At 34.7% G+C, this 13,621-nt stretch overlaps 1 protein-coding gene across 2 annotated transcripts in view; it reads left to right on the top strand.

Moving 5' to 3' along the window:
• Positions 1-13,161, top strand: part of LOC142350260 (coiled-coil domain-containing protein 33-like) — a 31,783-nt gene extending 18,622 nt beyond the window's left edge. Inside the window, exons 8-10 of one of the 2 annotated variants that reach the window (XM_075402038.1) lie at positions 4,263-4,379; positions 10,888-11,052; positions 12,944-13,161. In XM_075402038.1, coding sequence (XP_075258153.1) covers positions 4,263-4,379; positions 10,888-11,052; positions 12,944-13,015 — 354 coding nt within the window. In that variant the 3' untranslated portion in view covers positions 13,016-13,161. Of the gene's footprint in view, positions 1-4,262; positions 4,380-10,283; positions 10,395-10,887; positions 11,053-12,943 lie in introns of both variants that reach the window. The other variant, XM_075402039.1, reaches the window with a different exon arrangement.
• The last annotated feature ends 460 nt before the right edge of the window (positions 13,162-13,621 follow it).

The raw sequence follows: 13,621 nt of genomic DNA, 5'->3' as shown, positions 1-13,621 counted from the left end.
AGCATAATTTGCTCTAAGAAGTGAAAAAGGTGTGAAATTTAGAAGTTTTAAGAGATATTCCTTAGTTGAAATCAAAATCTAGTGCACATTATGCATGAAGACGTTACTTGATAAATAACAATTTTGAGGACCAAAAATCGAGCGGAAGCCGACAAAAATTGTCGAAAACATCAGAAAAAAAGTTAGTTGCCGATGTGTTGAAAGATCCCAAAACCTCACTGGATTGCAATTTAGTGGCTCCTAGCGAATTCCATTGCTAGGCTACAATTTCCGGGGGTACAGTTAGACAAATTCTCAAAAATTATGGCGTTTCTTAAAGAAATGGTGAGAAAAGAATTAGTTTGATGAAGAAAAGCAAGAGTGTTCGTTCAAAATGGTTTATTGTTATGCTCAAGAAGCCTTTCTTGCTCTGGCATAATATTGTTTTTAATGATGAAACAAGGGTGCGCATCTCCAGCGACGGAATTGTTTGAGTTTTTTGAAGAAGCAGAACGAGTTTACCTGAATAAAACTCAATAATTTGTGTTCGGACAAACAATCACTTATATTTTGGGGTGCAAGACAATCATATGGACGGAAATTGCTTGTTAAGTGTCCAAACAAGCTAAACGCTGTCACTTATTAGGAAAATTTGAAAAATTACGAAGAAAAAATGCACATAGGCAACTTTATCTTTCAATTCGATAATTTTCCTCTGCATAAATTGAAGATTATGACAAACTTTTCTAAGAAAACGGGTGGAGGGTACTCGAATGGCCAGCATTCAGTCCAGATCTGAATGCTATTGAAAATTTATGGGTCATTTTACAAGCAGCGATTACAAAAACAGTTAATTTTTTGGAAAATTTAGAAGAAGAAATGTATGAAATTTGGATTTAATTGACGCAGACGTCTTGAGAAACCTGTATGAAAACTGTTCCATTCATCTACTAGACGTTGAAAAAAGCTAAAAGTGTAATGACGCGTTATTAAAGAACAAATTTGAACTCAATATGTTATATTATTTGATGCTAAAAAACGTGAGAGATAGAAAAACGTTGCTGAATTGTTTGATTGAATTTTTTTTTGCTAAAGTTTTCGATAAAATTTTCAAAATCCAAACTTTTTTCATAAAAAATGGCACAAAATATGCTTTTCTGGTCCACTTTGTTAAAGTTTGGCAAACTTAGTGACCTGGAAACCTTAACATAAATTCTCTAATCTCAAACAGAGTGCTAGTTGCAATTAGGGGCGGTAAGAAAGTCTTCTGGATTTAAAACTTTGCCGTTTTTTGCAGATTTAACTCGATAATTATACAAATTTCATCTTTTTTTTTCAATATTTCAAGAATTCCACTCAACAATTGGTCTAATTCGCAAATACTTGGAACACTTGGCCGGTTTGCAGGGTGCACGACAAATCAGGGAGAGGTCCGATAATATCATGGACTCTTAGAATCGGAGACTTTTTGGTTTTTATTTTGATGCTGCCTTTTTTCAAAATATTTCGTTTTTGTTCTTTTACTGTTAATTACTGACAATATTTTTCCACAGCTCCATTAATGACAACCCCAATTTACGTAAATTTGAGGCCGAATGTAGATACAGTTTGTTTTCAGAGAACCAAAGGGTTTTTATGGCTTTGAGGAAGAGGTTTTAGTAAATTTCAACTGATTTCTTGTCTTTTGCCTTCAATTATTATTCTTTTGGCTGTCTGATTTTTAAGTTTGATCACTGAAAGATCTGAATTTTTCCTCAGGATGTGCAAGTGAATCTTTTCTATTCATTCGGTTGTTACCTAATGTGTGTTATTGGATGTATTTGTTTTAAGGAAATTTCTGTGATTTTTTGAATTTGTCAATTTTTTATATATTTTTTGTCAACACTTTGCTTATTCTCAGTAAGTACATGTAAACCTTACCTACTTATAAAAAAAAATTTTTGGCCGGTTGTTTTAATAGAAGGTTTTCTTGCTTTTGGTACTACGAGTTTTTAATTAAAATTTTCTGATTTTTGTGCATAATGGCCCTTTTTTGCTGTTGTTTTTCTTTTGTTTTGTAAATTGTCGCTTTATTTAACAATCTGACTGAAAAAAGATTGACAACATTTGAAACTGAACATAAGTTTTGTTTTTATAACTTATGGTTTGATGGGCTGCGACACCGTTCTCTTGCAGAAACTGGTAGAGTTCTTTTTTGCCCTTTATTTGTTGTTAACTTTTGTTGTCATATGCCAAATATTGTGTAAATAAAGGTCTCAGTGGCCAACTATAAATAAAAAATTGAACTTAAATAAGTGATATTGTTAAATAACTAATGGATGTTTTGCCTTTCGAATTAAATTTCTAAAAAAGAATAATAGTAATCTTCAACTTATCCATTTTTGTTTTGGTTTGCGTTTTTTCGTATTTTACAATGTTGTATTATTTTCGTTAAATAACCTCATCGTTTAGAATTTTTTTAATGTTGAATCAAACAATAGTTTTTCTGTTGTTTAAATTTTTTAAATGATGTCTTCAGGGCTTAGACATTTTGTTTCAGATGAGTTTTGTGGAGCTTAGATATTTTTAAGTTTGTTTGGTTCTTTTTGTTGTCATTTTTGTGATAGTCGTTTTATAAATAGATGTTATGATGGTCAAAAGACACGCAAATGAAGATGTTTTATTCTCGCGTTAATATCTCCTAAATTTAATGGCTTCAAAACTGTGATTTCGTAACGTTGATTTTGAAACTTATTAGATCAGCTTGTATTTAGTGTTATTTTGTAGTCTTATGATTTAGTCTCTTTAATAACAGTCGCAATTAGTTTTCCGAGTAGCTGCAAGAGAACTGTCGTCTGTTTTTTACAAAAGCTTTTGTTGGCTATGAATTTTGAAAATATTTGTTTTTAATAAAAAAAAAGAGATAGATTTTTGAGATCTGCCAATTTTATTTCTTATAAGTTGTAGCTAATTATCTCTCTATACAATTCACATCATTTATCTTTTAAAATACAATTTGCTCTTAATAATGGTTTAATTTTCCTCAAAGGCTCTTTCTTCTTGGAACAACCAGTTTTCATAAGACCAATTTTCGTGATTTTTGCAAATTTGCCCCTTTTGTGTTGGTTTTTGTTTTTTTTTCATAGTATCACAATAATGGGCTTCATTTGACTAACAAATGTTTTCACCTGCAAAAAAAGCAAACGAAGATTTTCATTGTTTCTAATGATCAACGTAATATTTAATTGATTGGGGGGACATCATTTTCGTGCAAATCTTGAATGTGTTTGTCGTTCTTTTTGTAGTGGTATGACATATCCTGGATAGTCAAAGGCCTCAGTCGCTCTCTATTGAGGTATGAAAGATTCTCTCATGATTTCATTTGATGCGTAATGTTTCTAATCAGTTTGAATTTAATAATTTTTTAAAAAAGCAATGTTCTAATAAACTTTTGCCGCTTTTGTTCATTTCTTGTCGACTTGTTGCCAAGTCGCCTTGAGGAAAAATCCCATATTTTGAACCAGTTAATCTTCTCAGTATAAATTTTATCTGAAGCCCTTTTGATTTTTTTATTAATGGTTTTCAAAAAATAGACAAGGAAATTTGGTCGTAATTAATATTTGTAACTATTTGATTTTTGTTGCCGTTTTTTCTGGTAGTCATATTATGCTAGCCACAGGTCTCATAGGACCTCTAGAGTAGATTGTTTTATTCTTTTAGTAGAACGATTCGTTTGTTGAACGATATATATTGATATGTTAATTTTTTTATCTCTTCCACATTTGGTAGACAATTAAGTGAAAAATGTAGATGAGCGGGGTCGGAACTTAATGTGCGAACGCACATTACCGAGCCTCCTTGTTGGTTTTTGAAATGAGGACGTAGAATTTTCCTAACCAAATGTATGGAAAAAAGGAATACTCAAAGTCGCGTAGCACAATTCTCAAAAAATGGTTGGAATCCCATATATTAAAAACTTAGACTTCTGTACGAAACCTTTTCTGATGGTCAGCAAAACTACTTGCATTATTGAGAAGTTTCTGCCAATACCATACATGTTTTTCAAAAGAAGCACCCAAAAGGAACAGAATTAATAGGTAATATTTTCATTTAAAAAGATTTTAGCATTCTGCCTTTTAATCGCACTCAAGTGGAACTCATTTTCTTGTAGCACCAATGAATGCATTGTTCTGTTTATCAAAGGGAAAAAACATGGCAAGAAACCAGGTTATATTTTTTTGCGGATCCTATTGGTCACTCCTATACCCGCCGTTGATTTATACAACCTTTCTTATGGAATGCAGCTTAAACAATTGGAAGCTTTCTGTTCACCTCGAGGAAACAGCCAGAGTGCCATAATAGCCAATTTAGAACAACAATTGGCTAAACGGGAAAGAGAGGCCACAGCAAACAAAAAAGTGGTATTATTCGTTCACCCCTTCAAGTTTGATGTCTTTTTACAATTTATTATGAGATCAGATAATTTGCATGTGTATACTTTTGAGTGAAATCTTCCCTAAACCCGACCATAACTGTCGATCCCTGCCTGCTATTTTTGTCTCACAGTTATTTTCAAAGTAAAAGCACTATTTTTGCTTTGTTTCTAATATTTTGACATCATTTTTTTTCTAAAGAGGCGTTATTTTCTTTCCTGAGGCATTCTGCTGTGCTTTTTGTGCTTTTCTCGTCCACAGGCTGATATCCCAGACTAAAAAACACCCCGGAGTAAAACACAGGCAGTATTTTTTTTATCAGAGGTCAGATTCGTCTGGGTATAAAAACTCTTAGCACAGTTTTGAAGGTCTCAATTTTTGAACAAGATGTGAGAACTAAATCGTCAGTTGCAAACTCTCGCTTTTCTCTCAGTGAACCTCTGCATGTTTGCTTAAGATTCTGGAACTATGTTCACTATCATCTTCCTATCATCCTATTAGCCTAATTGTTGTGATAAACTTATTAAATTGCAATTCGTTGCTGTTTAATAAGTTCTTTTCAGTTGTAGTTGGCGACGAATCGGATAAGACTTGGGGCCCAAATAACTGGGATTTTAGAGATCCGATTAGTGTATTCCCCTTATGGTTCTAATTATTGGTGCGAGTTGCGTTAACAGAGCCGTCACACGAACCCCTTACATTCTTCTCAAGCAGTGAAACATTCTAGGACATACTTATTCAAAATCAGGTCTGAATTTAAATCATAGAAGCGGCGCTGGCCTCCATCTGCAACAGCTACTCGAAAAATCGCCTTTGAAACAACGAAATGACATAATAATCTGGCATAATCTCCTTAATAATTCAGTGACAGCACACAAGAGCAATAGAAACAATCCTTTATCTGTCAACGAATTGAAACTTATCCTGACGAAATACAGCGATCAAATAATAGGCCTCGTTTGCTGTAATCGTTTTGGGAAAACCGATCTTTTCAATAGTCTGTGCGATCTGAAAATTGCTCCTGTTAATAGTGTGAGACGTCATTTGATTTCCCCAAGAAAGAAAAAGTCGCAGTATTATAAAGCAGAACTAGACCGAATTCATCCGGCATCACGAATTGAAGTGAATTTGCTAAGAACAGTTATTCAGCACCAACGTACGTTGAACAAATTAATCTTGAAGAGAAGATCAGAAACCAGAAAGAGGAAAAATAAGAAAAAATCAACGAAAGATAACATTTAGTAATTCAATTTTTTTTAATGCTCTTTTGTTGGTTTGTGATTAATCTTTGCTTGTCTGTTTCGGTTTCTTAGCTTTGATCTATGGGGCAACGTTTGAGATTTCATTATCTTGGAGCTGCCATCTGAGATCGTTGCTGAGGGATTGACTCTGTGGTGCTATAAGTGAAGTCATTTTTGCTTAAATTTTCTTGTGAAACGCTCAACAATAGTGAATGCTTCCTTAGTAATCTGTTATTTTGCTTAATCAACACAGTCCGGTTTTTGAATTTTAAATATCATAAAGCTGCTAAAGGCAATGAAATTTACATTCTATTCGACTGAAGTGTAAATACTAAATTCTACTATTCTGCTTACTGTTCGTGTTTATTCTGCATACATTTTTTTTGTTTTGTTCTTTGATTTTGTAAATTTATGTAATCTGTCCTTAAATTTTAACTTCGGTAGTCGACTAGAATTCCTCTAATGATGTCAGAAGCTACAAATTCTGTTGGAAATGAAGTTCAAAAGGATGGGAGCGCAATCAACGAGACAGTCCTGGAAGGCAAAATTGCGCAAAATTTCTCTGAAGCAATGCCCGAACTCAGATTTCACGGAGAAACAACAATTAGAGATGGTAAAGACTTCGATACTCCCGTCGCAAAAAGTGTTAAAAGAAGCTGTGCTGTTCTTAGTCCGGTGGAAGAGGCACATCCAGATGTGAATTTAGAGAAGACAGTAGAATCAAGCATTAAAAGATCAATTGATAACTTAGTTCCGTGTATACTTGAAACGATTAGGACCGAACTGCGCAATACTATCAGCGAGATTGTCGATGCCAAAATAAGTGATCTAAGAAATGAACTCGATGGCAAAGTCAACTTGGAAGCTACCAAATCTAAACTAAAAACTCTGTCTGAATCTGAGCTCTTGGAAACGTATAACAGAAGAGATAATATCAAAGTGCTTGGGTTATCTCCATGTTCTACTGATGGTAAAAAAAATTACCAACAGAAATCGAAGTTAGTTGTTGATGTTGCAGCGGACATCGGTATGAATTTGAAGGAGGAGGACATCTCAATTGCGCACCGTCTGCCGTCAAATTCCGAAAGAAAACCCATTATAGCTAAATTTGTGCGCAGGGTAACAAAACTTGATTTCATGAAAAAGAAAAGAAACTTGGCGCAATCAGAATTTTACAAAAACGTCAAAGTATTTGAAGACTTGAGTAAAGCGGAAGTTAATTTTATCAACTTGATGAAGGCAGATGATAGAATTAATTCAGTATGGTCACTTTATTTTATGAGTGGAAATACGACAGTTTAGCCTACAAAATTCATGGTTTGTACGAAGGTGGAATTGATCTCAATTACAGCACGTCAGCCAAATTTGTCACATGACAAACAGCAAAGCCAACATGTTTCAGCGATGCCCTCAAATTGACAAAATTTCAGATTTCGGGACAGAAGTTCCGGACAAAGATCTTTTTTTCGTCCCCAATACTGAAGCTTCTATACATAAAAGCAACACAAAAACTATGATTATCCTCAATGTAAATGTTAGATCTCTTAAAAAAGTTTTTTTAAACCTAGAAGCTTTTATTTATAGTCTGGATGAACAACTTGATGTAATTTGTTTAACTGAAACCTGGTTTTCTGAAACAGATGAAGTTTCCAACTATCTTGTTACTGGATACAATGGTTTTGTAGCCATGAATACGGATTCTAAAGGGGGTGGAGTCATGTTGCAATGTAACAATTTTTGCAATATTACAACGGAAAGCAAGATCGACTTTCAGGAAGCTCTTTGTGTAGACATTTGCAAAAATAATCAAACGTTTAAAACTATAGTTGTATATAACCCACCACGCTCGAACAAAGTTGAATTTGTCAATATGATGGATAAGTTGTTAGAAAATCTAAGTTCGAACAACAGGTCAGTCATTATTTGTGGTGATATGAATTTGGATACTATGAAAAATAATTTGCTGAGCAGAAATTACTTGAACAGCATTACAGCAAATGGTTTCTGTATTTCCTCTCCCGAACCAACACGTTCAACTAATGAGTACAGTTCTTGCTTAGACCATTTCATTTATCAAAATTTGGGTAAGCATGTTTCTGAAGAAGTCCTAGAACATCAAAATTTTACTGATCATAATCCCATTATTCTGACATGGCGAACAAGTGAAGATATAAATAAAAAAGATTTAATGTTCCCAGATACCAGCTTTGTAAAAAATCAGGATGCTGTGAGCCGTTATAAAATGGCATTGGAAGCACATCTCAACAAAAACAGTGACATTATTTACAAAAGTGTCGATCCTTGCAACGCTTTTTCCACATTTAACCAACTGTTTCTTAAAGTGACAGAAGACTTTGCTCCTTTAAAAAGTGTCGATAATAAACAAAAAGTTCCGAAGTGGTTTGATAATAGGTTAAAAAATTTAGGTCAAAAAAGAAACCATGCTTATTTTAAATATAAAGAAAACAAAAATAACAATGACCTGCTGAAGAAACTTAAAGAGTGTAGAATAAGGCTGGAAAAGCAATTGAAATTGCGCAAGAAACAATTCTATCTAAATTCTTTCAAAAAATGTTTAGGAAACTCTAGACAGACTTTCAAACTACTCAATGAGCTTAAAGGCAAATCATATAAATCACAGAATTTTCCAATCCTAAGCAGCTGTTATCAGAATGAGCCTTCGGATAAAAATAATGCAAACGAGTTCAACAATTTTTTTGCATCAATCGGACATCAAGTCTGTAGGCACCTAAATAAAAGTTTCCAACCTTCTTTTCCTGGACACCAATGCTCCATGTATCTTTACAAAACTACTGCGAGAGAGGTGGGGAATATCTTAACTAATCTTGACAATAAGTCATCCTCAGGTGTTGATGATATAAGTAACATACTAATCAAATTATCTTCAGATGTCATTAACCCCTACCTAGTGTTTCTGATAAATTTTTCATTTGACAAAAGATATTTTTCCTAAAGAACTGGCTCGAGCAAGAGTTCTTCCACTGCACAAAGAGGGGTCTAAACCTGACCAATATAATTATAGACCAATTTCACTTCTTGTAGTTTTCAGTAAAATTTTTGAAAGAGCTATGTACAATCGCGTGTACCAATATTTTGATAAATTCTCTTTATTTTATAAGAAGCAGTTTGGTTTTAGATCTAAACATAGTACAATTAATGCACTAGTTGAGCTAACCGAAATTGTTCGCATGAGACAACAACATTCGACCATAGTTAGTTTCTTTTTGGATTTAAAAAAGGCGTTTGATACTATCAATCATACATTTCTTTTGGAAAAACTAGAGAGATATGGAATTAGAGGCAACTGCTGGAACTGGTTTAACTCTTATCTGACTAATAGAATGCAGCAAGTTGTAATTAATGGTACTTCTTCTGATTGGTGCGAAATCAAAAACGGTGTTCCTCAAGGATCGATTTTGGGCCCTCTTCTGTTTTTAATATATATAAACGACCTTCTTTTAGTCTGTAAAAATGTTGAAGTTTTACTTTTTGCTGACGACACTAACATAGAAGCAGTTGGGTGCTCTGTTGAAAACATAAAGTCAGATTTAGATAGCATAAACTTCTGGCTTGAGAGTAACAAGCTTGTCCTTAATCTTAGTAAAACAATTCAACTTAACTTGAAAAAAGGCCCGGAAAATCTTAGTTTCCAATTGAACAAAACTGATTTCAAAGTTGAGCATTACTGTAAATATCTTGGGGTAAAAATAGATAATAAGTTCTCCTTTCGGGATCATATAGATCATGTGCAAAGTAAGCTAAGTAAACAATGTGGTATACTAGCAAAACTCAGACATTATGTTCCTCGGAATCAACTAATTTCTTACTACAATTTGAATGTGACACCAATAATTCAATATGGTGCCTTGGTTTATGGTTGCTGTACCTACTCAGCGCTTCTACCGATCTACCTATTGCAGAAAAAAATTTTAAAAGTAATATATTTTAGAAAAAAAGGCGATCACTGCGACGATATTTTTATGAGGCACTCGTTGTTGACTATCTACTAGTTACACATATACGAATTAATTAAATTTGTTCTGAAATCAATCAATGGTCTACACCAGCAATAATTCTGCAATAATTTGTTTCAATTTAAATCGAACGACCGGAAAACCAGAAGTGGGATTCTTAAATTGCTAAAGGAACCATTTTGTAAAAAAAAGTTGGAGCGCAATTCAATACGTTTTAGAGGCGCTAAACTATATAACAAATTAAAGATAATGCAGATAATTCCCGCTAATTTAGAGAATGGTAGCCAAGCTGAAGTGACAAATTTCTGTCATAAATTGAAAAACTCATATCTGGTGTCAAACTACGAGCTAATTAGATTCGTTTTTAACTGAAGCGAACAACAATGTTGAAAATGTGCTACTCTAGTTTCTTGAATTGATGTCCTATCTGAATAATTTGTTAATTTGTGCTATATTTTGCATTTATTGAACGAAGGTTTATCAAGTCATTGTTGTCAGTAATTTATTGGGCAAATTGAAAAAGAAGATCGCTCTGATCTCGTTATTTGTCCACGTTGCTTGTTTATTATTCAACAACGAAGTTAATTCTTTCTTTCTTTCTTTCTATATACTCTCGTGTGTGTGTATGCATGTGCATGTATGTGTGTGTGTCGTAGATTGCGAATGAGAATGACCTGGGGGTCACCCCTCTGGAACTGGCCAGACTACGGAATCTAGAGGGAGATTTGGAAGAGAGAGACCTCAAATACATGGCTCTTCAGAAAGCGGTATGAATAATTTAGCCAAACAAGGAGTTGAAATGTGAGTAGGAGTCGTAGTTAGACAAGTCCATAAAAAATTGGCTTTTGTATACGTAGCTTCTGGTTTGTCTCAATTATATAATCATTAACTTGTATTTGCTTCATTTTTGTGCATGAGAGTATATTGTATCTGCAACTGTCATCAGTCATATGAGATTTCCAAAAACGAAAAAAAGTAAAATATTTTACAATTGCTGCTGGCATGATCAACTACATAAAGGAAATCAAAGTTTTTCGCGAGTTTTATTAGAACTCTTCGTCTCCTAAAAATTCCCAAAAGATTTATGATAATGCTTTTTATTTTCCCAATACGGAAAAATTTCTGAATAATATGCTCCAATTAATATTATAAAACAATTTGTGAATTCGGATGAGTATGATTGGGAGGTGGAGATCAAGTTTTCTCCCGTTTTCTTTTGATCACAAAATTTCTGCTCCAATTTTAGTTTCTACCTTTCAGCTGGAAGATAACAGTAGGTTATGGGGCAGAGAGAAAGAAGAACTGCTAAGAAGAATCACAGAACTGGAACGAGGATTTGCCAGGTCTCCAGTTATGATTCTGGGACACCCTTCACTGGCACATGCCACAACCCACCCAGGAATCCCAACTAACAAAGTTACTTCGGTTTGTACTTTAAACCTTACGTTACGCAGTCAAGTTATTTAAAAGTTTCCACTCGCCATACGTGAAAGGGGTTCAGGTCATAATCACTGCCAATGAAAATGGCATTGGAGGGTTAAGAAATGAGAAGCCCTGTATCAATAACTTCGCTGATTCCCCTGATTAGCTTTGTTCATCTCCCGTACTTTTTTATTGAGCCAATATCGTATTATTTCTTGTCAGTGAATTTTTCCGCAGCGAATTTCTTAATTACATAAGCCCGTGTGATCTGTCAGATAAATAATTGTCTTTGTAGCCTGAAAAGAGGAAGAAGTACAGGCAAGAAAATTCATTAATAAAACGGATCTTTGCCGTTTGTACCCCCCATACGTTATGTCCCCAATTACAGAGCACGTGTCATTACATGGTAAATCATTATGTAAAAATATGGCACGTGTGTCTGGAGGTGCAAATAATATGCACCCACTAAGCTGAGGGCACAAAAGGAAAAGACCCAATAAATCTATGGTGTCGTGGAACTACCAGTTTTCAAAAAAGAAAAATTTTTATACATTGTATTCAATTGTGGTACAGTGAGTAACGAGGTCATAATTTCCATGCGCTATGAAACAGATGATTAAACTTTATAAAACAAATTTTTAAAGGAAAATCTGTCGTAGGATACAAACTTAATTGGCACATGGCACTTACTTGTGGTGTTTTACTTGACAATAACTACAGAAACTGCGAACAACTATGCATGGCCATATGAAGCCTGATTCCGAGACAGCAATTAGTAACGTCAAAACAGGGGACATAGTCATCTCCTAGCTATATATATATATATATATATATATATATATATATATATATAAAAGTCAATTAAAAGAATGTTCCTTACCTTATAGTTAGCCAGTCAACTCGGGGGCGGCAACCAACTCTTATATACTTTTATAAATTCTGACAAGAGTCAACATCGATTTAGCATCGAATGCGAATTATATAGAACAGCATGTAGGAAATTTGATAAATACACTCGAAGAGCTTGATTGAATCAAAGAAATGCCCTATAGGTAAGAATCACTGCACTTCTAGAGTAACAATCTCCCCTCCTCATTTATAACTATGGTTCTAGTCGATGCATCGACGGTTGCGCGTTGCGTGAGCCTGCGGGATCCGCGGATGCGTATGATTGAGCTTCGCAATAGAGTGAAGCGTATCTTTGTTCTTATGTATGTGATGATGTCAGCGTAGGAGTCCTCCTTTTCTCGCTCAGCTTCCCTGCGATGCGTTTCATGACTCCTGAGGCAGATGGCCCTGCTCCTCCAGTGCAGGAGATAATTAGGGGACTAAAAGTGGCTTTCTCGACATTTCTGATTCGCTGCTCATATTTCAGTTTCTTGAAACATCGAATGTCTTTGGTGCATAACAAACTCAATATTGAAGATACAATTGGGTCGTTATTTTTTAACACAGTTTTGCAATCTTGTTGTGATGTTGATCTAATAAAGTACAGATATCGAAGGTCCGTAAATTCATAGATTAAGAGATATTTAAGCGTTAACGTTCACGCCACCCATTAAAGTTTCAACTTTAGCCATTAAGTTCAGTCTTTTTTTTACGCTTAACGTCGTTTTTAAGGCAAAATTAATTAAGCTAATTTAGAAAGAGCAGAAAATACTTCATTTCTCTTGTCCACAACTTACATAAAACCCCGATTTCAATTTTACATGACCTCCTTGTACGTTTTAGGTTCCCAGTAATAAAATCCCTGTGCTTTGTAGCAAATACATATGTAAGTAGTATTTGCGCTTGGGGGCTGCAAATTACTCGCGCTCACTATGCATGAAGTGGGGGGGGGGGGGGGTGGGGGTGGGGGGGGGGGAACTGCTTCTAATGACGTCACCATTTTCAGGCTGACCGTTTGATGAGTCCTCATTACCGACCCAAAAATTGGCCGTCGAGATTGGAGCCTATCATCAGCTAGCAGCAGTGCTTTTCGAAGACGGCTATCGGATTTAATCTTGCAAACAATCAAATATTTGGCCAACGAAATTGGCTCAACAATTGGCGTGTCGAAATTTCCTCAAAAGGCCCTATAAGAATATAGTGAGTTAAATGTTTACGGGCTTAATATTACATGAGAAGCGGGGGTTATCAGGACAACTTTCGGAAGTCCACCCCAAAGAGATATGATCGGTTTTGAGGAAAAAATCCAAAATAATCTCCTACTTATTTATCCAATATTACACCTTTTGGTATGATTTCGACACGTAAAATTTCGACTGAATATGATTATGAGGAAAAATTGGAGTTGAAAGTTACGAAACGTCTCGTTTTTATCAACAGTCATGTGATTAACAAGATTGTGGGATGAGGAAAGTCTGGCTTGAGGTCCTTATGTAGAAAAACCACTTTTAACCTAAGAATCCGATAAGACCAATAGTAAGAGGTTTTGTCATGTAGGTCTGATAAGGTTGTATAAGATAAAAATCTTACACGATATTAACTATAGCAAAGTGAACTTATGATCTGTCAGATCTGATAAGACAACGTATCTGATGAACATTGTGCAAGGAGTTATCTCGTGTGC

The sequence above is a fragment of the Convolutriloba macropyga genome, chromosome 12 (genome assembly GCF_964194025.1).
Source record: "Convolutriloba macropyga chromosome 12, txConMacr16.3, whole genome shotgun sequence".
Classification (NCBI taxonomy): domain Eukaryota; kingdom Metazoa; phylum Xenacoelomorpha; order Acoela; family Convolutidae; genus Convolutriloba; species Convolutriloba macropyga.
Note: the sequence above shows the minus strand (reverse complement) of the source record. Positions and strands in the feature narration are given on the sequence as shown.